This window comes from Varanus komodoensis, unplaced genomic scaffold (genome assembly GCF_004798865.1).
Source record: "Varanus komodoensis strain SLA01 unplaced genomic scaffold, ASM479886v1 scaffold13_1, whole genome shotgun sequence".
Lineage (NCBI taxonomy): Eukaryota > Metazoa > Chordata > Lepidosauria > Squamata > Varanidae > Varanus > Varanus komodoensis.
This window is the reverse complement of record NW_025335408.1, coordinates 7,734,915-7,761,056: the sequence shown is the minus strand read 5'-3', so window position 1 is coordinate 7,761,056 and position 26,142 is coordinate 7,734,915. Positions and strand designations below refer to the sequence as shown.

At 40.3% G+C, this 26,142-nt stretch overlaps 2 protein-coding genes across 4 annotated transcripts; both read left to right on the top strand.

Moving 5' to 3' along the window:
* The first annotated feature begins 381 nt into the window (after positions 1–381).
* SMIM30 (small integral membrane protein 30) lies at positions 382–21,274 on the top strand. 3 transcript variants are annotated; one of them, XR_006413978.1, is made up of 3 exons: positions 382–461; positions 2,514–2,829; positions 21,196–21,274. XR_006413978.1 is itself a non-coding variant. In XM_044423032.1 (2 exons), the coding sequence occupies exon 2, from the start codon at positions 2,569–2,571 to the stop codon at positions 2,764–2,766; it is 198 nt and encodes a 65-aa protein (XP_044278967.1). In that variant the 5' UTR covers positions 382–461; positions 2,514–2,568; the 3' UTR covers positions 2,767–5,574. The 3 variants fall into 3 exon arrangements, 1 of the variants encoding a protein (XP_044278967.1); XR_006413979.1 differs by lacking the exon at positions 21,196–21,274 and adding an exon at positions 5,445–5,574; XM_044423032.1 differs by lacking the exon at positions 21,196–21,274 and having other exon boundaries at positions 2,514–5,574.
* Positions 21,275–21,372: 98 nt separating this feature from the next.
* On the top strand, positions 21,373–23,983 carry GPR85 (G protein-coupled receptor 85). The gene has a single exon (XM_044423031.1). The coding sequence runs from the start codon at positions 21,376–21,378 to the stop codon at positions 22,486–22,488; it is 1,113 nt and encodes a 370-aa protein (XP_044278966.1). The 5' UTR covers positions 21,373–21,375; the 3' UTR covers positions 22,489–23,983.
* The last annotated feature ends 2,159 nt before the right edge of the window (positions 23,984–26,142 follow it).

The window sequence follows — 26,142 nt, the reverse complement described above, 5'->3', positions numbered from 1 at the left end:
TCTTCCTCTTTCTTCTTGTGATGGCCGCTTCCAGGAAGGTAATTCCCGTTTGCGCTATTACCATGATCCAAGGTAGCAGTGGGTGCAGGACTCATCTTCAGGGCGCCCCGTAGAGTCAGTTGATGACTGGAGGTTAGCCCTCCTCTATTTAGAGGAAAAGCGTAGAGATTTGAGCCCAGCTGTTGCCAGGGAAGTTGGTTTCCTCTTTGGTGTGCCTTAAGTTACTGCCTCGCGTGACTCTAAGCACCTGATCAGAGCTTTTTTACAACTCCGCCATAATCTGCCTTGTCGCCTCAGCCTGGCATTAGATTGATCTGACAAAGACTAAGCTATCTTGCACAAATGAGCGAGCTTTGGCTTCTTTTCTGCTCTCTTTAGTAGGTGTTCCGGAGGACTGCATGGTTTCCAGGAGTGCAGCGCTAGCTAATCAAGGAAATACTCCCTAATATAGATTGCCACTGGTAAGATCCTGGTAGGGTTCGGAGATGGACATTGATGGGATGGTTTTTTGTTTTGTTATAATCTAAGGGGATCATTTGCTTTTTACACAGGAGAGTAAAAGTGAGAGTAAAAGTGGAACTATCTAAGCCACCTTGGGTTCCTCACAAAAAGAAAAAAAATGGAATATAATAATAATAACAGCAACTTCAGAGAAGGGCTTTGGAAGAAATTCTAGTCAGCAGGAAGGGGAGAGTACTAGCACCAGCTAATTATAATGTATTTTGGTGGTACCTCAACCTCCTTCCCTCCATCTCTGAGGTACCACACTTCACCAAAAGCAGTGTACAACACTCGGCATCCACCACCGAAAAATCTTCTTAACCATTTTATTTATTTATGATATTCTGTCCACCTTTCTTCTTACAAGGAACCCAAGGGTATTCTTATTTTAGTGAGAATGTAATGTAATGTTGCATCCTGGTTCATACCAGCTTAGTTAGGAATCCTATTTCAAACTCACTGACCCCCTTCAGCCATAATCTTTGGCGATGGGCCTGCATGTTCCCTTTTTTTTCCTACTTGTATTCCTTCATGTGCCCAGCTTTGGCATGAATAGTTTGGCTTGTGTAAACCACAGTTTCCTGTTCATCCATACTGGGAAATTATGCTTAAACCTGGTACTGTTTTCATATCCTGGTTAGTAAAATGGGATTAAACCATTGTTTTTCAGTTTGGAAACTGTAAATTTGAGTAAGCCATAATATAATCTCCAAAGCCAAGCATTATTATTATTATTATTATAACATTTCTATGCCACCCCTTGCCGAAGCCTTGGTGCGGCTTACAACACAATAAAATACCTCGAAATACAATAGCACATAATAAATTACCATTAAATACAAAAATACAAAAAATACATTGAGTTACAAACATAATAATATAAAATTACAGTATAAAATAAGTAAATAAATAATATAGGAGGAGAAAAGAGAAGGAAGAAGAAGTTGCCCTGGCCAGATCATATATTTTAACAATTAAAATGATGTTTAAATAAAAAGGTCTTTACCTGGCGCCGAAAAACCAGTAACGACGGTGCCAGGCGGACCTCTTTGGGGAGTGAATTCCATAGGTTGGGCGCCACCGCAGAGAAAACCCTCCTCCGAGTACTTACTCTCCTAATTTCTTTCATGGAGGGTTCCCGGAGAAGGGACTCTCCCGCAGATCTCAAAGGGCGGTCGGGCATATACAGACGTAAGCGCTCGTTCAGGTAGCCCAGACCCAAGCCGTTTAGGGCTTTATAGGTCATAATCAACACCTTGAATTGGGCCTGGGCTGGGGTGGAAGGGGTGGGGAGAAAGTGTGCAGGCACATGGCTTGTTCTTAAGCTAATCCACCGAAATGCTCTCTTAGTAAGCAATAATTCCCATAACACTGTAACAATAACAATACTGATGTAATAAACAGTGAAAGGTCCCTAATTCTGTCTATATCTCACAGACTCCATTCACTACGTTCTCTTAACTGAATAATCCCCTCTATTTCTGATGTTTAGGTAGGAGTACTGCTGTTTATGTAACCAAAACAGCACCAGCCACACATGAGTATTAGCAGGCTTGGTGAGGCCCCATGGTTTGCAGATGTATGAAAAGTCTAGTGGAAACAAGCCCTTTGTGTGGAGGAGAGGTTCTTCCAAATACAGTTGACCATGCTCTATCCTCATTCATGAAATGTTGTCTGCAGAGTGGGGAAACTAGAAAATTGGACAGGAAAATGGAATCTTGGAGGAGAGCTGGCTGATTGGAACAGTGAACAGGAATATTCCATACTGCAATACTTTATTAAAGATTCCAGTTGTCCCTTTCTAATGAATTGGCATGTTCTTGTCCATCCCAGGCAGGTACTTCCTAATATTTCAATTAGGCTTGAAATGGCACTGTGGTGTGCACAGTGTGAAAGGAATATGCTTAATTTAATTGTTTAATATTTAATAGTTTAATAGTATTCCAGTTATATCTACTGTGAAGTTTGTCAAAGTCTCTCTCCTTATATTCTTCTGCTTTTGTGTACTTTAGAGACACTCGAAGTGCCCAATCTTCTCAGTAGTCAGCCTGTCATTCAGGATCAGCAATGATTGGGAGTACAGCTGCTACCAGGAATGCTTCACAGCTCTTTTTGGTGCTTTTCTCACTACTAATGGGGCTGCCTGTTGTGGAGGCAATGGATACAGGCGATGCCTTGGCCCTCTTGCTGGGTGCAGTGCTCAGTTGCATTGGATTCTGTGCCTGTTTGGGCCTATATGCAAGAAAACGAAATGGAGAGCTATGACTTCAAAGAAAAAATGTCCAAATCAAGCACAACTGCCTTGTTGGATGGCACTGTGGTTTCGATGTGAGTTGTCAAATCCTTGTTGCTGGGCTCTACTAGGGGTTGTACCTGATTTTGGAATGCTGCAGCCTGATGTTCACAGGAAGATCACCATTTCCTATTTCTTACGATTAAGATGTTGCCTTAAGAGGGCAACCATGGTGATCTTTTTGGGTGAGGGGAAAACAGGTGATCTAAGTTAAGGTGGGTGCACAGAAATCATTGCAACTATATATACCTTCTTAGGAATATACAGATCCTCCTAATTAATTGATTTAGGGGCTCCATTACTTAGCTTTCTCTGATGAAACTTCCCTCTTTGATTTCCATCAAATTAAGCCAAAGTGTTTTGCAATCAGATCAAACTGATGTTTATCCTCCAAACTCTGTCATTCATTTGCCTTGGGACCTTCTTTCTGTAATTAATTTTTAAGAGCTTGAATCATAATTCTCTTAAGTACTGGGTAAATGATCAGGAACATGTGGCCCTCCAGCAGTTGTTGGCCTACTGTTCACATCAGGCCTTGTAAGCAAAGCCAGTGGTGAAGGATGCTGTAAGTTACAACCCAGCAATACTTGGTGGCCTCATGTTCCTTATCCCTGATTTAATGTGTACAATCCATTGGGTAAATGTCTTATCCAAACTTTGCTGAAATACATAGGAAGCACACACAAGTATGCTTTATATACTTCTAGTTTATTTCACTAGAGCTTACATGGGTAATCCTGATGGATTTGGCACCAAGACTTCTCAGTTACTACTTGAAAGTGTTTCTGGAGAAGATTTTTAAATGATCAGTTATTTTCTATAATTATCTCTTGTACTGTCTGCAGTGTTTTTAACAAAATAGTCCTTGGTGGTATTTCAGAAGTATTAAATGAGATGATGGGTCACCAAGAACCCAACCCTGACGGTTGTCCCTTGGTCTTCCAATGTAACTTAGTCAATAAACTTTCTAGTTACAGGGTTTAAATTGTAGCAGCTAAGCTCTCTTGATATCCTCTGAGCTTACATACTTAATTTTCCATAGCCTGCAGTCCTAGCTCATAAAAGATCTGCCCAAATTCATGAAACCCATGCTAAAAAGGAGGAAATAACAGCACAAAGGAACAAAATGGGTGACTTAGAAATGTAGGAATATTGGAATGCACTCACTTAGTCAGATTCTAGAGTGCATTGTTTGTGAATGCTTTTTTGAGGAACAAGCTATGCATTCTAAAGGAAGATCATTTAATTTCTTTATTTAGTTTATTTTTAGTGTGCCTTTCAAAGCACACTGCCATCACAAGGCATCTTAAAACATTACAGAAATATAAACATCCGGGTTATGATTTAACACACCAAGAGCTTCACTAGCTAATAATATTTAAGTACCAGAGGTAGACTTTGTCTTAAGAGGTTTTTCTAAATGACGGAATGATAAGGCCATTCATCTCTCTCTAAAAAGGGGGCTCCAAACTTATGGGGCCAGCCCTAAGAATGCCCTGACCTTATTTTACCTCTTGTCCTTGGTCCTAAGAACAAATGTTTATGCTTACGGTAAAATTGCATGAAACAGCATTCTTTTGTAAAGGTAAGCCCTGCCTAGAAGAGCTCCACAGTCATATCAACATATTGGAGCAGAATGGCTTAAGGGGAAACAGAGCAACAGACTGATAATAGTTAAACTGTGGGATCTCTCTAAGTGAATTTCTCTAGAGAAGGGAACAGGGTATCCCTGAACCTGAGCTCCCTCACCTGTGGCATAGGAAGTGTTCCTAATCCTGAAATCATAGCTTTAAAATCAACCCGGTACATGCAGAATGATTTCAAGAACTTTTCTACTGGTGATTTTTCCATGCTGTGGCTCAATACAGCATCAGTATTAGACACAGGGGGTTTTTTTCATTTTTTTTCCAGAAAGAAATGTTAGTAAAGGTTTTTCACCATTTCACATTTTACTGCTACCACTCCAACATTTATCACCATGCGAGTTTAATTTCAGTTGCTTCTTAAAATGGTCCCTCAATACTAGTATTGCTTCATATGAATGTTTCTTTGTACTTGACTACATACCCAATTACAAAGTATATGTACATTGTGTCACATAATTGTACACTTAAGTGGGTGGATATGGTAGGTTTGGAGATATTTTATTGTGTAACAGGTGAGCCTTTGGTGACTAGTAAAGGCTTAATCCTCATCCTTAGATATACTGTAAAGGCTGAGCATCAAAAAATAAGCATATATTTCACATCTAGTGTGATACATGTGGCAAAGGTCATTTAAAGAAATCTGTTTGGCTTTTAAAAAAGGAATAATTCCTCATATAATAATTTACTTTCAGTATTATTTGAAGAAAGGATACTTTGGAAATTTCTGCATAATCTCTAAAGCTAAGAAGGGAGATGTCTTTGTTCAAAGCATAGGATAAAATATGAAGCCAAAGAAATATACTTAACTTTCCTCTATATGTGTTGTGTTCCACTTTGTTTATTTATACATGCAATGTACTTGAACTCTTGTAAAATGCTGCCCGTGGTTGGGACAGGTACTTGAACTTAACCCAGTGTTTACCAGACTGTGTATACCTTGGTTTGGTGATTTCTGGAGTGGGTGGAAGAGGAAATATCTAATATGGATATTGGTATTTTCACAGAGCAGCATACTATCTTTGGCTCTTGAGAGTAATGGAACAAAATCTTAGCAAGAATGCTAGTCAGCTGATGATTTCTCCTGATTTTCCCCATCTACTTTCATTTTTTAATAAAAAATATTTTTATTCTGTACTGGATTGACTTGGTTGTGATAAAAATGGAACAATTAATTACCAAAGAAAATTACTGAAAATTCATTGATTTCACACTGAAATATTCTCATTTTTAACAGCTCTGCTAAGCTGACTTTGAAGAAGTTTTGCTTTCCCATAAATGATGCTTAGGTTTCTGGATTTCTTAGGATCAGGGCCTGTACCTAATGACAAGACTTCAACTCTCTGAGCAGTGCATATGTAAAATTGCATATAGTAAGGTGCATTGATGCAATATCTAGATTCAGTGTAAGCCTTCCCTGCTGCCAATCACTAAATATATTGTCCTAGCATCAAGACTAGACCCTAGTCATTGAAAAATGGTCTCAGTTAAAAAGTGTTTAAGATTGCATTGAGAAAATGTTCAAATTACAGCACATCTCCAGAGGAGAAAATTTTGTACTTTTGGGGAAACACCTGGAATATCTCTGCACACAACCTTGTCACTTTGTAAAAATGGTATACTTGAGTTCTTGATTGGTATGAAAGTTACATGAAAATAAGTAAGCACAAGGTTCCTATCACTTCTGACCAGACTCCGCTCTCTCCACCTTCCTGATGTGATGCAACTGTGTGCTCTGACGGATAAGCCTCCGGGCCTTATTTTCATGCTCTGCTGCCCCAACATTCTCTCGCTGATCCAAAATGAAGCCCACCAAATCCTTTACATCCCTAACATCCCAGGCCACTTAAGGCTTCACATTGCCAAGACCAGAGCTCAGTCTGAAGACGTGCTCTGTAACAGTGCATATGTTAAATGAACAAAAGGGGGGAAAGCAAGACAAAAGATCTGCTGTTGCCAGAGTGTTCTAAGTTGATTTACTGAAGAATGGAAACCTCTCTATCTTGTGTATGTAACAAGTGTGTACTCTGTGAATTGGCTGGTTGTAAATTTTCTAGAAATCTCTTCACTTTTTGTGTGTAAACCTTTCCTATTGCCTCACAGCTACTAAAATCAGGAGGCTGTCCCTTTTTCATTTAAAACAAAAATGGAATATGTACTTTAGGCTCAAAAATCAAAGAAAGAATGCAAATATGTTTTTCTTAAATACTACTTGAATTACATGTCAAAGGTCTTAGTTCACACATTATATAAATGTACACTTGGCAATCTGCCTTTGTTCAGGCAGAAAGTTCAGAGCCATAGGAGACAGCTGCAGATCCTTGAAGAGTTCAGCCTTTTATAATTTCCCAAATACTAAATCAGGTAACCAACTTGTGGTTCTTCAGATATTCAAGCCTATGTCAATTCTAGCTAGCATAGCCAATGGTGAGGCATGAGGGGAGCGGGACGCCAATTCTAGAGGGGCACAAGTCATTCATCTCTGTTCTAAAAGCGCCAATAGGAGGAAAGTATGTTGAATCAAGAGACTGGGATGTGGGGAGGTGGGACTAATTCTTCCGCTCTGCATATTCCTGTATTGTATTGCTCTTTCCTTCCTCAAAGCCTGCACCAAAGTTGTTTTCCTGTTGGGGTCAGAAAATAGGCTAAATCACAAACTTGGATCTTCTTTCATTTGTCCCTGACTTAATAGCTCAGGAGATTTATTATGATTATAGTGAGCCAGGAAATTAATTTTCCAGCTTTAATATCCAATACAAAATAAATAGCAAATTTGTTTAAGAGATGTTACTATCCTTCACATGTCAATAGAAATACTACTAAACTCAAGCACAGGTGTGGAAGAAAGTCCATGTCCAGATGTTTCCATTTCAGCTCCCAACATTCCTGATCACTGGCCATGGTGGAAAGAGTTTCTGGGAACTTAAATCTCAAAGTCTAGAAATTTACCTTATGCCCAGCCCTGATCAAGTTGTTGGCCACCTTGGTGGCTTTAAATGCATTTAGCATACCAGTAAGGTTATGGTTACTTCATTAAGTATCAAAAACAAATTTTGAAAGTGTTCTGACCAGGTATTCTTGTAGAATTTCAGAAGGTCCCAGGTTCTCCAAAATGGCATGTGGTTCTTTGGCCAAAGATGTTTCCTCCATCCATACCATGGTTTAAACACTTACTGAAAATTCCAGAAATGCATTTAATGTGTGGGCAGATCATATTCTTCAAATAAGCATAAATGGGGATTTCCCCCACTCTCTGCTTGGGAGCTAACAAAATCAAGCTCTGGCTTGAAACAAATGGAAATTATTAGTTAAGTAGCGTAAGAAACCAGTGACCAGAAATCGAATGTCTCAATCCTAGAACTATAGGTATTACTAAACAAAAGCTATATGCTTTTTTCTGAATATAATAGCTTACTGTACTTTACGATCTTCCCTTCTACCCTTCCCAGCAACATCTCTTGAAAACTGAGTAGATACGACTTGTTCCAGCATGTTAGCCATAGGGCCCTAGTTAGTGTCTGTCATTCAGTGGATTAAGTCTTAGCATCCAACTCAGATGTTATGTTACCACATTTTGTTTTCTGCAACAGCTTCTACTTGAAGAAAGGAAATGCTCAACTCAACATTCATGAGTAACAAATACAGACAGACCCTCTGAATAATGGAAATGTGGCCATGGTTTTCTCTGAAAGTGACTAGTAAAGACAAGCATTGCTTAAAGCAGAGCAAGCATCATTCACATTGACTTGAATCTAAAATGTACACCTGACATCTTTGTTGCAAGATGTACTTGGAGCTCATTATCTTGTGTCAGCCCTAAGGCCAAAATCATACCTTGTAACTCACCTTCTAATTTTGGTATCTCAAAGATGATTCACTGGTGCTTTATGGAAATGGAAGTTAACTTGATAGAACATGGAGATAAGGAACCTGAGTGCTCTTACTGTACTGTAAACAGCACATATAGTGATTCACTCAGAATGCTCATTTGCAATACATATAGACCAGAAAGTTTCAGAAAGATGGATTTTAACTTAAAGCAGGGGTGTTGAACCTCTTTCAGCCTGAGGTCCAAACTCAAGTTCCCAAGGACTGGATTCCAGTGATGGGCATGCCCAAAGATAAGCATGGAAGAGCCCCAAATTCCAAAGTGTGAAGCCAGTTTTAGCTAAATCTTCTTACTGCCTGTGTGGTGTAGTAGTTTGAATTCTGGACTAGGGGACCTGAGAGATTCAGGTTCTAGGCTTCATAGCTGAAGCTCACTGGGTGAATTTGGATCATTCACTCATTTCTAGCGCAACCTACCTCACAGGATTGCTGTTGTGAGGATAAAATGGACTAAGTAAGCCTCCTTGGTAGGAGAAAAAAGGTGGGATATAAATGCAATGTGATGATATGATGATAACCTCAGTCTTATTATTACATCTATTATTTATTATTATTACATCTATAGTTATTACATCTATTATAATGTAATTATTATAACATTCCTCCTTCTGTAAAGAGGCCAAGACAATTCAAACAGCAGCCCTTTCCATTTTCTCTTCATAACTATAACCCCGTGAGGTAGGTTACTCTGAGAATCTGACTGGTCCAAACTTACCCACTCAGTGTAACAGCTGAGTAAGGACAACAGTCCCTATTCCCAGGGCCATCTTAATGCAAGGGCCTGATGGGCACTTGCCTGTGGGCCCCATACTAAATCTGTTTATGTTAACCCTTGGAAAATTGGAAAACTTCCAAAGTTAACAGTAGTTGTAGTTGTCGTAGGGGCCCCAGTACATTGCTTTGCCTGGGGCCCATAATGCTGTTAAGACGGCCCTGCCTATTCCCAGAGTTCTAGTTCAGTACCTTTAAACACTACAACACACGGCCTCTTATGAGAGGCATTCTAACATTTTAGAATTAAAAAAACCTCAGAAAAGCTGGGAAAGCCTCCATCGAGGAAAAGGTATGCAATGGAGGCAGAGATGTAACGGTTCTTCACTCCTCCTGAATTGAATAAACTTGAACATAGGCATACACCAGCATTCAATTGCATCTGTTGGGAGTTTTCTTCCATACATGCTCAAGCCATTTTCATGCCTCTTTCATTGCTCTCAGATCTAGTATATGTCATAGAGCATTACAAATCAGAACAGCCTGCTCAGGTGCAGCTATGTCATCTGCCCACATCAGTTCTGCATTCCATAGATCAACCAGGCCTTTGACAGGAGAGTCAGCCATAATATCTGGACACGCCCACCCCTGAGAGTCCTCTAAAAACTTTTGGCAATGCATCATCTTATTAGGTGCCACACTACCGCAGAGGAGGAAAGCTGCCATAAGTCTTAACAGCTGCCATCTGTTCCAGCATTTCTTTGGCCTGTCAACTGCAGATGCCCCCACTAGTTGGATCTAAAATATGTTGAAAGAGTAAGATACTCTTTGGGTACCAGGCAATCTCACAGTCATCCATAAGAGCTGAAGTTTGTAGTATACTATAAGGAACTAAAGGTATTTACTGCAAATCCAAATAATACACCAAAAGCTCAATGGTAATGTCCTGTATGTGTGGCATAGCCTTCACCTTGTTCAAGTTTGTGGCATAGGACGCTGTTAAGGCCATGGATCCCTCCCCATCAGAGTGATGACTCTTTCCTGAGAAAGACAAAAATGTTGAATGGGGGCACATGGAACATATTTCCAGAAGTGTCTCGCAGAAGTTCCTGTCCTGTCCCTGAAATTGTCACATTTCTTGACAAGTTTGTAAAACTGCTGTGTGATAGAACCAGTGCATTTTGCAACATTAAAAAGGCAAAACAGCATCTGTTTCCAAGAAAGTTTCAATCTCTATAGAATATTCCACTAATACAGATGGTTCTTAAACAACAGGAAAGGCACTCAATCTGTAAGAGAAGAGATTATATAAGAAGAGGTATTTAAAAGAGATCCAAAGTTAACAAGTCCAGGAGATGGCTTTTGTGGGGAAAAGGAAGACCTCACTGGCAACCAAAGTGGAAAAGTCTTGGTTGAGCTCAGCAAAATGCTATGAACTAATAAGCTACACCTGTAAGTGGGAAGAAGTGCCTCTGCAAGTCTACAGTCCTGCTTTTAACTGCAGTGCTGGTTGCCATTGTGAAATAAACTGTTTCCAGAACTAATTTAACTGGAGTAACAGTAGTGCTCTAATCTACTTCACAGAGTTAATGTATGCCATAAATAGAACAAATATCTAGGTTTCCAGTTGAAGTTCATCCATAAAATACATTACCATGGCCATTATCATTATGTCTCATAAAAGAATTTATGCTCCATGCAGTATCAATTTGTACACACATAACCAAGAGTTTGCACATTTGCTGTTGGGTTATTAATGTTTGATCTTACTATCAGGTCAGTGATAGATGCAGAATGATTTTCCAGAGATAATGGGCTGGATACAAACCTCACCTGAGCAGGCTTTCCCATCCTCTTCTTCCTGCTGCTGTCCCAGTGCATTCTCAGGATCTCTAGATGGTTGCCCAATTCTGTGGAGTAGATTTCTGGGGTAGAGGGGAGGGCCTGGGTGCAGAAGGAAAGGGGAAATCTGTTCCACTAGCAGGCTGTACCACTGGATACCATCCAGTATCTTGTATTATTTAATGTTTTCTAGTGAACTGCTCATGTACAGTTCTTTCAGGAGCTACTACAGGATTGCCTGCTACTTTATGGACACACATACACAGTCCCTGTTTTCCATTTTGTTAATGTACTGAAGGGAACATTTCATGCAAAGGTGGGCATGATAAAGGACCAAAATGGCAGGGACCTAACAGAGGCAGAAGAGATTAAGAAGAGGTGGCAAGATTACACAGAAAAACCATACAAGAAAGAGCTTAACATCCCTGATAAGCACGATGGGGTGGTCACTGACCTCGAGCCAGACATCCTGGAATGTGAAGTCAAATGGGCCTTAGGAAGTCTGAGCAACAACAAAGCTAGTGGAGGAGACAGTATTCCAGCTGAGCTATTCAAAATCCTAAATGACGATGCAGTAAAAGTGCTACGCTCAATATGCCAGCAAATTTGGAAAACTCAACAGTGGCCACAGGATTGGAAAAGGTCAGTTTACATTCCGATCTCAAAGAAGGGCAATGCCAAAGAATGTTCAAACTACCACAACATTGCACTCATTTCACATGCTAGCAAAGTTATGCTCAAAATCCTACAAGCTAGGCACCTGCAGTATGTGGACCGAGAACTACCAGAAGTAAACGCAGGATTTCGAAGAGGGAGAGGAACTAGAGATCAAATTGCCAACATATGCTGGATCATGGAGAAAGCTAGGGAGTTCCAGAAAAACATCTGCTTCACTGACTATGCTAAAGCCTTTGATTGTGTGGATCACAACCAATTGTAGCAAGTTCTTAAAGAGATGGGAGTACCAGACCATCTTATTTGTCTCTTGAGAAACCTATATGCGGGTCAAGAAGCAACAGTGAGAACTGGACACAGAACCACTGATTGCTTCTAAATTGACAAAGGAGTTCGGCAAGGCTGTATACTTTAGCCCTGTCTATTTAACTTATATGCAGAGCACATCATGAGAAAGGCGGAGCTAGATGAATCACCAGTTGGAATTAAGATTGCTGGGAGAAATAACAACAACCTCGGATATGCAGATGATACCACTCTCATGGCAGAAAGTGAAGAGGAACTAAAGAGCCTCTTGATGCGGGTGAAGGAGGAGAGCACAAAAGTTGGCTTGAAACTCAACATTAAGAAAACTAAGATCATGGCATCCAGTCCTCTCACTTCCTGGCAAATAGATGGGGAAGAAATGGAGGTAGTGACAGATTTTATTTTCCTGGGCTCCAAGATCACCGCAGACGGGGACTGTAGCCAAGAAATTAAAAGACGCTTGCTCCTGGGGAGGAAAGCTATGGCAAATCTAGGCAGCATACTAAAAAGCAGAGACATCACCCTGCCAACAAAAGTGCGTATAGTCAAGGCTATGGTTTCCCAGTTGCAATGTATGGCTGTGAAAGCTGGACCATAAGGAAGGCTGAGCGCCGAAGGATTGAGGCCTTTGAATTGTGGTGCTGGAGGAGACTCCTGCGAGTCCCTTGGACCGCAAGGCGATCAAACCAGTCAGTCCTAGAGGAGATCAACCTTGACTACTCTTTAGAAGGCCAGATACTGAAGAGGAAACTCAAATACTTTGGCCACCTAATGAGAAGGAAAAACTCCCTGGAGAAGAGCCTAATGCTGGGAACAATAGATGGCAAAAGAAGAAGGGGACGGCAGAGGATGAGGTGGCTAGATGGAGTCACTGAAGCAGTTGTTGTGAGCTTAGGTGGACTCCGGGAGATGGTGGAGGACAGGAAGGCCTGGAGGAGTGTTGTCCATGGGGTCGCGATGGGTTGGACACGACTTTGCGACTAACAACAACATGTACATTTAATTTTATTATTCAATTCTACTTGGAGTTTACAGTCACCACTGAGAACATTTTCTCAATGTAGAGCATAGTAATTTGTAGGTGAAAGAACAAAAACTAAAGCACATTTATTACTAAACAGAAAAAGATATAGAAAGTATCCATATCAAGAAATACATAGGCATTATAACTGCATGTTAACTGGAAGTTTTGTGCTTTTTACACAAAGTCTGCAAGTTGGTCAAACACCCTGGCTTCGCCCTCAGCCCCGCACAATGGAAATCAGGGATTTTGTAGACTAGGCACAAGCTTCTTTGTATATTTCTACATATATTGGGAATTACATGGGAGCATTGTGACTGAAAGTGTTTCTATTCTAAACAACAAATTGGGCCATGCACAGTTTTCATCGTCGCATAGGGGACTCTTTCCTGAATGTCAGAGTGGAGGATCTGGGGTGGCCAAAAGTTTATTGCAGTGAGCACAGCCATAGATCCTTATTCTTTTCTGTATATTTTGGCTATTATTGCTATGGGCACAGCCATCCTGATAATGCCTGCTTACCAAACAAAGCTTCAGGTGCCCAGAATCCAATGTCATTGCATAGAAGGTACTCCCTGGGTATATCAGTATGTGATTCAGGGTGTCCCAAAGCTTCTGGGGGTCACACAACCAGTTCCTTATTCTTTTTATAATGAAAGCACACATAACTGATAGAGCTTGCCTGCCAAAGAAAGCACTCAGCTGAATGAAATAGTGCTGTCTAGTAGAGGACATTCTCCTGGGCATCTGAGTGTATGGTTTGGGGTGGTCCAAAGCTTAGAATTGGGTGCACACTTAATATTGGGTTAATTTGTTCTATATTATTTAGCTCTAACATGCATGACATTGACCTTGTTTGCATGTTCAAAACAGCCCACCATGGGTTAAGCCCTGTGGTCTCTGGTACATGTTGTGTCATTCAGCCCAGGCAGTGGGGCTTGTGTGGTCTATTGGTTGGCTATGCATGGACTGTTTCACCCACACACAGGCCCTGCTGAATATTTAAAATGGCCACCTGCACATGCTGGGCTGTTCAGTCATGTAAACTGACCCATTATCTTGTACCCAAAAAGGTTTTGAGCTATACTTAGCACTTTCCTCTCTCCTGCTGCACCCGTATCTTCATCATCACCAATTCTTTGCTGCTATCTACCCAAATGCTCACAAGCATGGCCCAGAGAGAAGGATGATGCTACGTAACAGGGGTTTGATCCCAGGAAGAATGCTTACTGTGCTCCTTTGGTGGCCAAACAAAAGATAATAAAAGGTGTAGAGTAAATTTCTAACAGAATTTGCCAGAGGACCACTTTGAGAAGATGGATGGTATGGTGGTCCCTTACTTGTTTCTTGCTTCTTTAAATGGCTCTTTGGGACAAAAGCAAAAAAAAAAAAAAAAACCTTATTGAAAGGATGATGCTGTGGAATGTGATGAAAAGAAAGTAACTAACATTCTAACTATTACAAGTAAGCATATATACATCCTTAAGAGTTTCTAGTCTAATTAAAACAATGTTTTTCAGAAGTGATTCTTCTTGTATGTCTGAAAAGGAAGATGACCTCATTCATCCCCTTTACATCACCCTTCAATTGAACTGAAAGCAGCACTATTTTGATAGATGGATGAATCAAACACTTATGCGGAGAATCTTTCAAGATGTTTTCCTTACCAATTGAACAAGTGTGAAAAAGAAAACCCAACTCTGATTTACAGGACTTGACTTAACCCTTCAGACAATTCATAACATCATTCATGCATGTGTGTGTGTGCGTTCACGCACGCACACCAGGCATTATGAAACATGCACATGGACATCAAAGGATAGCTTTATGGCAGAGTGACTCATTTGTTTAATTTGTTCCATTCTGAAGTTTAATGAATCCAATTAATCATGCATATTTTAGTAAGCACTTCATTACGAAATGGCTTTCAGGGGCCACAAATAAAACAGCTATGCCTTATTCATAGGACTTAGTCTGGAGAAAAGAGAGGCAATCTGTAGACCTTTTGTACAATTATCATAACCAGCCAATGACTTTTGTGTATCACAGAAGGTTATAGACACATCCCAGCCACAACGATGCATACTTATATCTCATTAATTGTTACAGTGCAGGTCAAGGATGTTGGAGGTGTAAGATAAAGCATTCCCCTTTAAGCCAAATGGGAGGGATTGTATACTAACTAGTCTTAGAGTCACTGCAGATCCCGAACCTTTCACCTTCTGGCTTTGTAGGATTTTTAAGCATCGTGTTGGTGCCATGATGTCTGACAGGATAGAGAATGCTGTGCAAGGGAGGGAGGAATAAGTGAAGGGCAGGCTTCTCCAGTTCGCAGAAAGAAAAATGTCCCTGTTCTGGATTGAGATTGTTACTCTTATGAACGACGACTTAAACTTTTGTATCCAGGTTTTACAACGAATAGCCCTTTCTAGCTCTTGCTTCAAGAAAGCAGAGATCTTGCACTGGCGGGCAAGACTACCACATCAAACTGGCTTGTGGTTTAGCAGTGTTGGAAAAGAACAAGGAAGGTTTAATGCATTTCCTTCCTGTTCTGTTAAAAAATCCCACTTTCTTTCTAAACTTTCACTGGTGCCTTCAGAAAATTCACTGCTTTTGCTGTCTCATAAGGGGCAAATAATCTTCATCCCAAGCCTTGTACCTACTAGTTCAGATGAAAGACCCACATGTTAGGCTTGCTTGCCCCATGTGAGGATGGTGAGTACAAGGGAGAGGACTTTTCCCGTGGTGGCCCATGCCTCTGCAATCAATTTCCATCAGGGTCCTTCTTGGAAGTTCTTCAGGAAGACCCAGAAGACCCACTTCTTTCCCATAGTCTGCAGGTTTGTATTTATAGTTTTGTGCTGTATTTTTCTTACATAATGTTTATTTTGTGTTGTTTACCACTTTGAGAGGGTCCTGCCTTTAAAGGTAGTCAAAAATCTTTTAAAGTAAATTAATTTAAATAACTACATAAAGATCCATCTTCTCTACATCTTCTCCCTAACTCTTCCAAGAACTGTATTCCTGCTGCATCTTCATATCCTGCCCAAATGGTCTGTCGTATCTGTACACAATACAACACTTCTTCATACCCCCTCTTTCCATGGGTGGGTCATAGCAATCATTCAGAAAAATTGTTCTAAATAATTTTGAAAATGATGGTAAAAGAAAGCAAATCCACACAGCCTGTTTCAGTGATCTACCCATTTCTAAGGATGCATTTTTAGGCATAATATGACACATGTCAGGCCAATATGTACTTTTCAGGTGACTGCACATTCTCATTTTTCCCAGCAGAAACACAGTTTATAGCAATCATCCAGCAAAATGTACCTAATAGCACAGGTTGCATTGTAATATGCACTGTAAATTTGGTATCAATTGTAATGTGCTTTTAACTAAGTGGAGACAGTTTAATCATTCTACTCTTGAATCAGCAATGTACGAATGTTCTTCTCTGACAAAGAAGACAATTGTTTACCAGGTTTTGTGGGATTGTGCGTGTTCATCTGTTTAAGAGCTTTGTTGAATTCGACTAGAATACTGAGTACCTATACAGACAAGCTAATCCATGGGAATAAATTGTATTGAGTCCTGACATTCTGCTTTAACAACTTTCAAACAGGGCAGCAAATAAATACTTCGACCTAAAATTATATAGACAATGTGAAACTGCTTAGTAGCAGTTAGTGTTGCAGTTAACTAGAGCAACATCAAACCTAGCAACCCTCATTTAGACCAGCATACCATTAAGAGGGGTCTACTGCAGTGAATTTTAGATGTGCTTGCCTTAGAAAACTGTTCAGAGATCAAAAGGTCTACAGAAGGAATGGGCAAGGTAGGGCTGGAGCTTTCTGAATGATTTGCAAGGGCTACTGATCCCCAAGTTGTTTGACAATGTCAGGAATACCCCTCTCATTCGTACTAATTTATACTGTGAAAATGAAAGAAAAAGTAATAAAGACTGGACTTTTGTATGGAAGGAGGATAAGCCTGGTTTAGTTATGCTACTTAAAACCAATTCCTGGGCTCAGTATTCTTTTAAGTGTGCATCTTTTGCATCAGGCTCCCATGGGTGGATCTTATGGTTCTTTTACAAAAAGAGTGAGGGAAAAGTAGATTCACAAACGTGAATTCTGCCCTGCCCATATCTGGCCTGGTTTGCACATACATGGTCATCACTGGATGACTGCAGTATGAAAGGACAGCTTGCACATCAAACCTGCTTATCTCAGGTATAACACATAATCTTAAATGCAAAGTTATTCCGTGTGTTCAGTTCACATCAGTGGATGCTAATCAGATGTCAAGTAACGTTTATGTGCGAACTATGTCTTTGTCATCACTTGCCTTCAGGTCATGTGGTTAAAAGTGCATTGCACTAGTCCCTCAGGATTTGTACTTGTTTCTTATTTCCTTTTAAACACAAGTCAAAGTGCTACCTTCAACCTACAAAGCCTTAAATCACTTTTAACTCTCCATCTTACTGAGACAACCTCCTTTTGTGAATCCTGAGATAACTTAGCAATGACCTCTTGATATTACCTTCCACCCTTTCAGTCTGAATCTGGGAAGCAAAAAATGAAACTTTTCTTTAGGGTTTCACCAAAGACTTCAGCCTGAGCTGCCAAAAGTGATGGCAAAAAATTCAGCAGACATCTAACAGAATGAGTGAGCATGGTTTTGTTTTGGTTTTCCTCTCAAATATACTTATCATTTTGGAATGGCATTCTGTGGATAGTAGTCGTCCACCCTGAATCTAAAGCAGTGTTGACCTTCTTTTAGTTCAAGGGTTATATCTTATGGAATTCATAATTCCTAGAGAGGTTTTAAGTTCCAGGAGGGTAGATTTCAGCTGAATGTTAGAAGTTTCTTGATGGCAAGAAACATTTGATAATAAAACCAGCCAGAGTTTGAGGGAGATCTTCAGGCAAATGCTGGACAGCCATCTTTTGGGAAACCTCTAGCTCCAGATCTCCTGCATCAATCAGGGGACAACCTAGATGGCCTACAAGGACCCCTCCAACTCTGTGATTATATTATTATTAGCAATAATAATGTAGTATTACTACTACTAATTTCTTTTAATCTAAAAAGCCTGAAGCACATACACAAAATTTCCTTGCCATACAAATAATTCATTTATGCATTTGCAAGTCTCATGCAGTAGGTATTCACACAATGAACCAACATGGCTGTGAAGCAGCACTTTTAGGCCTCTCCCAGGTGATATGCCTCCTCCTACCTCCTCATGTGGAGAACTAACTTCTATGGTTGAGATCCTTTCCTATCCATGAAGGTTAGCCGCATGATTTAGCAATCTGGGCATAAAACTGCCTCTAAATCATGCAGGCTACCCCCACTAACAGAAAAGGCTCTTCACTCCAGAAGTGATTTCTTAACATGAGGCACTTGGAGGAGCTACATGACCCAGAACTAATCTAAATGTATAGTCCAACTCACCTCATACCTCTTCTTTGCTTGTCATATTTGTATTCAGCTTACTCTAGAATCTGGCATATACCTATGAAGGAATCTTGTGCAGTTTAGTTCTAAGATGCCACACTATGCTACCCAACCCACAAGTAATATGATTACATTTAGGCATCAAAAAATAAATCTATTTTTCAGTGATATCATGTGCTTACTTTGCCAGTTCCTAAATTCAGCATCTACTAGCAAAATTGAGAGAACTGCTCTTTCAGGTGAGGTTGGTTTGGGGGTACCAGAGGAGAAACAGCAGTAACTCCCCTCCCCAGCCTCCCACCTATGACTTTGCTACCATTTTTCACATACAAATTAAAACTGAAACATAAACTGGAAAGTGTTTGTTTGTGGCTGAAATTCTAAATGTGTTTATTTGAAAGTTCTGTTCATAATATCCATAAAAGGTACTTCAGAGAAACTACACAGTAGAGCATCAACATGCAGTATTATTTTTATTTTATAAATCTAATAGGAGGGCCGAGCTCAGCACCTGTCCCCCCCCCCCCCCCGAAAGGGACTTTACCCTCTCTCACACGCGCATGAATACAGACACACAACCATGCTGCCCCTGGAAGTTGGAATTCTTCCAGTTCAGTATCTAAACTTGTAAGCCTTGCTCCAGTTTCAGGCTGAAACGAATGTCACAATAACTAAAACCCCCAACACAAAATGAGAAAAACAGGAGGTCCGGACCTACATTAATTAGTCGTTCTAATGCCTTAATAGGCCTTAATAATTCCTACCGTCTTCTGCTATTATTATTATTCATTTAAAAGTACTCGTTTCTTGCAATTAAAGCAAATAATAGTACACGGAAATTCCCCACTTCCTTGCCAAGGGGAGAATCAGATGAATACAGTTCAGAAGCAGGAGGGAGCCTCCAAATGCTTGTCCCTCCTCCCACCCATATTCTGCCAAGTGCAATAACAATGCAGTCATCATCAGGAGTGGGGGTGGCGGGAGGGGAAAAGGCGGGAGGAAAGAGGTTCTCCTGTGCTGAAGGCAGGCGAGTTCGGAGGCGGCTACTGAATTGCTGAATGCCAGCCCGGCTCTTCGCTCTCCAGGAGAAAGGGGCCACCCGGGCCCTGGACTGAGAGTTGCAACAGCAGCATCCCGCCGCCGCCGCCGCCTGCTATTGCTATCGGGCTGTCTTGCCCTCACTGAGCCGGCGGCGGCTGCGTTAGTGGAAGAGACTGTGCCGCTGCGACAGGGGAAGACGAGGCAAGGCGCTCGAGGAGGCTGACTGAGCATGCGCTGGCTGAGCCCACAGACTACAGAGCCCCAGCCGCCGAGGTACCCAGGAAATAAAGAAATAAATGCAGGGATGAAAAAAAGACCAGCTAACAGAAAGAAGAAGATCTGGTGAGGGGTGGGCGCGCGCTCTCTCTCTCCCTTTCTCCAGCACCAACAGGTATGGGGGAAAGAAGGCTTGTGTGTATGTGTGTGCGCGCGCGCGTGCATGCATGCAGATATGTGTAGTGTGGAGAAGGTGTATTGGATGTTAGACTGGGGTGGAGAGACGTCTTCCATCCTCTGGGCTGGCTGTGCGGTGGTGGTGCTGTTGTTTTTCTTTTAATGTTATAATCAGCTGCATAATGGAAGTGTAGGCAGACAAGAGTAGGCGCTCTGCGATCTGGTGCTCGAGCACAGAAGCGACCCTCTCTGCTTTGCCTCTCCTCGCCGTGTATGTATGTGCATGTAATGGGGCGTGGGGGGAGGTAGAGAAGCTGGTTTCAAGGTGTGTGTCTGCGTGCGGTGGTGGGCTTTTTTGGGGCGTGTGTGTTTTAAAAGAATGCCATCATGATCTGGTCAGGCTCTTGTTTACACAGCAGCAGCAGCCAGCTAAGAATGGTGGAAAGGCTTTTTTGCTTGAATCCATTGTCAAGATGCTGTTTGTAGTCCTAAGAAGGCACAGCACAGGAGATGCACTCCATGGGAATAGGCGAACAGCCTGCCTGATTGAGTGGCTCTCCCATTGCAAGATCCCTGAAAGCAGAGGAGCGGCTTTATTTTCTTTGTTCCTTACGTTTCAGACAGCCAGAATTAGGATCACTTCTAGACTTCAGGATGCAGACCCTTGCGTTTTATGCTAGTCTCATAACAGTCCAGATAATGTCTGAGCAACTGGATGTTATTCTTGGGTGTGCTTCCTATACACAGACATACACACACACATTATGCATTCATTATTGCTGGTGCCTTCCCACCCCCATTGCAATAAAAAGAACACAGAAGCCCATAAAATACAGGGCTGCCTGCTATTTAGCATAGGCATTTATTTAAAAGTCTTGGGGGATGGGAATAGAAGACTGATTCAAAGAAAACGCAGGATTCTGTTGTCTTTTTGTCAATGTGGATGAACTAGCAGGGTGTGATTAATATGCTTGGGTGAGCTGGGTTAGGAAACATGCATTCTGCAGGGTTTCTTTTGGATGTATTCCATATCAACACAGCATCTGCCTCTGAAGCATATAATATAAACAGCAAAGGTGGGCATTATGCAGGTTTTCAACAGTCTGTCTTGACTTTTTATTTTTCAAAGATATCAGTGCTGGAATGGTGATGTAGGAATCAGGCTGTGTGGAGGCAGGAACAGCACAATTCTATATTTGGCCAAGAAATTGGATTGTAAACAAGCCCAATCTGAGGAAGCCTGAATAAACCTAATGCATTGCATAGTAAATGTGCAGTTCTCATTGCATATCCCTCAGACAAATAATAGTACTCCAACTTGCAACTTCCTTTGGCTCTCCATAAATTAACATGTTGGTTAGCACTTCATTTGTATGTTGACTGAAGAACTGATCACTTGATTATTTTTTTTCCAGAAATTTTGATGGCATGACAAATCAGGAGGAAGAAAAGAGGATGTACAGTGTAACTAGACACAAGATCAGTTCTGCCTTTGGAATACATTCTCAGTAAGATGTATGGATCTATTTTTTCCTTGTTCATATATCTAGATCATGAGACTTGACTGAGGCAATATTCATATCATCCATCTATCTATGGCGAACTACAGCCATGCAGCTGACAACATTTTACAAAATCTTTCCCCTTTAACAGCATTTTTGAAATTGACTTCACTGGGTTTCATAATAGGAGTCAGTGTGGTGGGTAACCTTCTGATCTCCATTTTGCTAGTCAAAGATAAGACCTTGCATAGAGCTCCGTATTACTTCCTGTTGGATCTTTGCTGCTCAGACATCCTCAGATCTGCAATTTGTTTCCCATTTGTTTTCACTTCCGTGAAAAATGGTTCGTTGTGGACATATGGGACTCTCACTTGCAAAGTGATTGCCTTCTTGGGGGTTCTGTCCTGTTTCCACACCGCTTTCATGCTATTCTGCATAAGTGTCACCAGATACTTAGCAATCGCTCACCACCGCTTTTATACAAAAAGACTGACCTTTTGGACTTGCTTGGCAGTGATTTGTATGGTGTGGACCCTATCCGTAGCAATGGCTTTCCCTCCAGTTTTGGATGTGGGCACCTATTCATTCATTAGGGAGGAAGACCAATGCACCTTTCAGCATCGGTCCTTCAGAGCCAATGATTCTCTGGGATTTATGCTGCTTCTTGCTCTTATCCTTCTAGCCACACAGCTTGTCTACCTCAAGCTGATCTTTTTTGTTCATGATCGCAGGAAAATGAAGCCAGTTCAGTTTGTTGCAGCGGTGAGCCAGAACTGGACGTTTCATGGTCCTGGAGCCAGTGGTCAAGCAGCTGCGAATTGGCTGGCTGGATTTGGAAGGGGTCCCACGCCACCAACCTTGCTGGGGATCAGGCAGAATGCCAACACCACCGGCAGGAGAAGGCTCCTTGTCTTGGATGAGTTCAAAATGGAAAAGCGAATCAGCAGAATGTTCTATATCATGACATTCCTCTTTCTAACCTTGTGGGGTCCTTATTTGGTCGCCTGTTACTGGAGAGTTTTTGCGCGAGGGCCTGTGGTTCCCGGGGGATTTCTAACGGCTGCTGTTTGGATGAGTTTTGCCCAAGCTGGAATCAATCCTTTTGTCTGCATTTTCTCCAACAGGGAGCTGAGGCGCTGTTTCAGCACAACCCTTCTTTACTGCAGAAAATCCAGGTTACCAAGGGAACCTTACTGTGTTATATGAGGGAGCATCCGTAAAATCTTTAGCCTTGTGAAAACACTACCCTTCTCTACTAAGCAATGATGGCCTCTTGCCATGTTTTGAGAAGAAAAAACAACAACCCAAAAGGGGATGTCAGCAGTTGTAAGGATTTGGGCAACCAACATTCTGCAATCTTTGCAATAGCTCATCTCTAATCCTATTTTAAAACCTAAACTTGTTCCTGCTGACCACTCGTGAAGGTTTGTAATTAAGAATAAAGGACTGAACCACTGCCCTAAAATGCTTTGATGTGGTTGAAATCTAGATAATGATTCAGAGAGTAGCAGGTGCTAAATATATCAGCGCTCTGTGCTGTATATATCACTACGTAAAGTAAGACCATCACAGAATAGCATTGGACATCTGAATCAGTTAAGTTTGACATGAGGTTAATGTGTTGATGAAACTAATCTTAGACACTGGATGATCTTTAAATCATTTCATACAATTATTGTTTTTGCAAAGACTAAAATCTGGGGACTGTGTTAAGTCCTGTAACTGATGGGAGATGTGCCATCTAATACTGAATTATCATCCCACCTCTGTTTGCCTTGTGAGTTCTGGGGAGCATTCCAAAGCAGTTTTGTGTTCCAGGTTTGGTTTTGGTTTTCTTCAAATTAGACTTTACTTTTGAGTACATTCTTTGTTTTTTAAACTAAATAATATTTTTCTTTTCTTTCAGGGTAAAATGTTACTGGCATATAATTGTGCACTGTGTTTTATGTATTCAATTTCTGGGTTTTTTTAATCTTGATTTGCTACAATATTTATTGAATACATTTTATATTTTCAAAAGCTAGATATCAGTCTGTTAGGCAACATAAATGAGATTATCTGATCATAACTAAGGAGTAATCACTACACAGAATAAACCACATGTTGCCTTAAAGGGTTATCTAGTTGCTTCCATTTTGTTTAGCATTTTTTGAAAATAAGCAAAGAAAAGTGAAATGGTTAAGTCCAGTCTGTCAGTTGGGAGTGCATGAATGATCACTTAATTCCCTCTTTCCTTTTGATTCCCATGATTCCCCAAATCAGTATGCTCATCACTAGGATGATATGGGCTTCCCCCCACCCCACCCCACCTAGGTGTGTTGCCCATTCTAGTTTGTTCTGAGATACACAGGCCGTCAATGTATGTTTATATTTTAATGACAGCTGTCATGGGAAGACCGCAGCCTTAGTAAGATATCTTGCACAACATGTGAAGCATTTATTCTACTGAAGGCACAGTCTTGTTTATACTTTCTGCACATTTTGGTGTATTGGTTGTTTCAAATTATTTCAATTTTAAATTGTGAAAGCATATAATATGATTTCTAGTATTTTAGAAATACATTAGAGTCTGTGAGTCTTTCCTTCTTTAAGATAACAGATGTGTGGATTTCAATATAAAGTTGCATTTGCCAAAATTTACCTGTGTAGCCTGTTAATTTTCTTGGAATAAAATTTTACATTTTTCCAGTTATACAACAAACCTTTTTATTATGGGTATTATGACTATTATTTTTGTTTAGTGAGCATGAAATATTGAGAATGTTGCCATTATGGATTATTATTCTTTGAAGTCACTGTATTCCCAAACTGTAAATGCATGAATGATGGGGACCACAGGATTGATAAATTATATTCTCGACAATAGCACTGTTGTGTAGTTTATCATAATTACCCCCAATATCTATTTTGAGTATGTCAGTGCCACTTAGAGGTACTACACAATATTTGAGATTCATGTCACAGGAGCATTTTTTAATATAGTAGAACAACATCATTATTCTGACAAAGCAAAATTTAAGTTCTAAAAGGAAGCACTTGCTCCCAATTAATATTGGTGTGCTCTGTATTTCACTCTGGTTCTAGAGTTGGCAATCTCTCATCCAAAAATACATGGGAAGAAGTGAGCAATTAAACTGCTTTAAGCAAATGTACATCATTCTTTCTGTCAATGACAAAAGTAGTGTCATTTCTAGAATAAAACACAATATTTTGGTTGAAGATTAGGCAAGAAAAATTAATTTCACCAATGCTTCTAGCTTGCTTCTTAACTTGACCTCATTTGTACTTCACGCTAGTGTTGATGGGTTCAAAGGCTAAATTTAGCATGCTGTGATGAAACACTGCAATAATCAATCTTCATGAATGCAAAAACATTTCAGGTCATAATCTCCCAAAGGCAGGAAATGAATGAAGTTCCAGAGGCCTCTCTCAGTTCCTGATTCACTTATTATAGATGTGAATCTGATTTAAGTTCCATATCAATAGTATTAATTTTATAATTCCTAAATATTTAGGGCATCTTTTTGTATGGTTTTCCTGCCAACACAATGTATAAAATCCTGGGTTTCCCATGCACGTAATCACATGTGAAGATCACATATGTCTCCATTTTCTCTTGTTTAAATGTGTGGGGAAAGACAATTGAATATTGTGCAGTGCATGACCACATGATAATAGACACATGTGCCAATTTTTGCATAGAATTGTTTCCCTCCTGTTGGTACACAAGAGGATGTGTTTGATAGGAGACAGTTACATGGCTATTCTGGAAAAACCATAGGCCAGTTTTCAGACCATCTAATTCAAAATGAGCCAACTATCCAAACAGAAATGGCTTGTGAATCTCTCTGTAGGATACAAAAATATTTAACTTTATATATACGAGGACTGTTCTCATGGAACAGCAGCAATTTGTAGGTTAATTAACCCATGACTGGATGAGATCAATTGGGAGTTCCTACATGTCATCCAAATCCAAACACCGCAAGTTAAACTACAGTTAACCAAACTAGTAATTGTAGATGCATTATAGCCACAAAAGAGTGTACACATTCTGACATTACATAGCAACCTCCAATCAACCCATCTGGGGACGGAATATGGACACAGAACATAGCACACACCATGGCAAATCATGGTTAATGAATCCACAGTTTGCCACCATAATGTGTGAATCGGATCTAAGAATACTTTTGCAAATTTTTTGACTTAAGACTACTAACAATATCAGTGAGTAAGTTCTGGAAACTACCATCAGAAGTCGCATCACTATCTTATATCTAATCAACATAAATAAAAGTACAGTGCTTATCACATATGTAGATACTGATGCTTCCAGGCCTGTTACACTCTAACTTCTCCCTTCAGAAGTTGAGTTTTGCAATGAATGTTACAAGACATTAGATACTAATATTTTTACTGTATAGTTTGGGAATATGAAGTTGGCACTGCTTCCCATATCTTGGTTTACGGTGCTGAAAATAAGCATATTATAAAAATTATAGTGATAAATGGTTAACAATATTTAAAATAAGATTTGGTTTTGCATGCATTTGGAATTGTTTTGCTTTTATTTTGTTCCCCTGAAGACTGGTGCAGCAAATGAAATTAAAAGGCAAAAACTAGACTATTTAGATACTTCTTGCATAGAATACCATGCCATAAAATTATTCAGGCAAATGACTTATTACAGCTCCTAAAAGGATTCTATGTTTACACAGATTAAAATGGTATACGTGGACAGCTGTTATCATTTTGGGTGGTATATTGTTCAGTATATGGATGGTTGGAGGTCAAGAAGAAAGTTCTGCCTATATTGTTACAAAATAGCATCCTGCACTCTGAGATCTTTATTCTAAA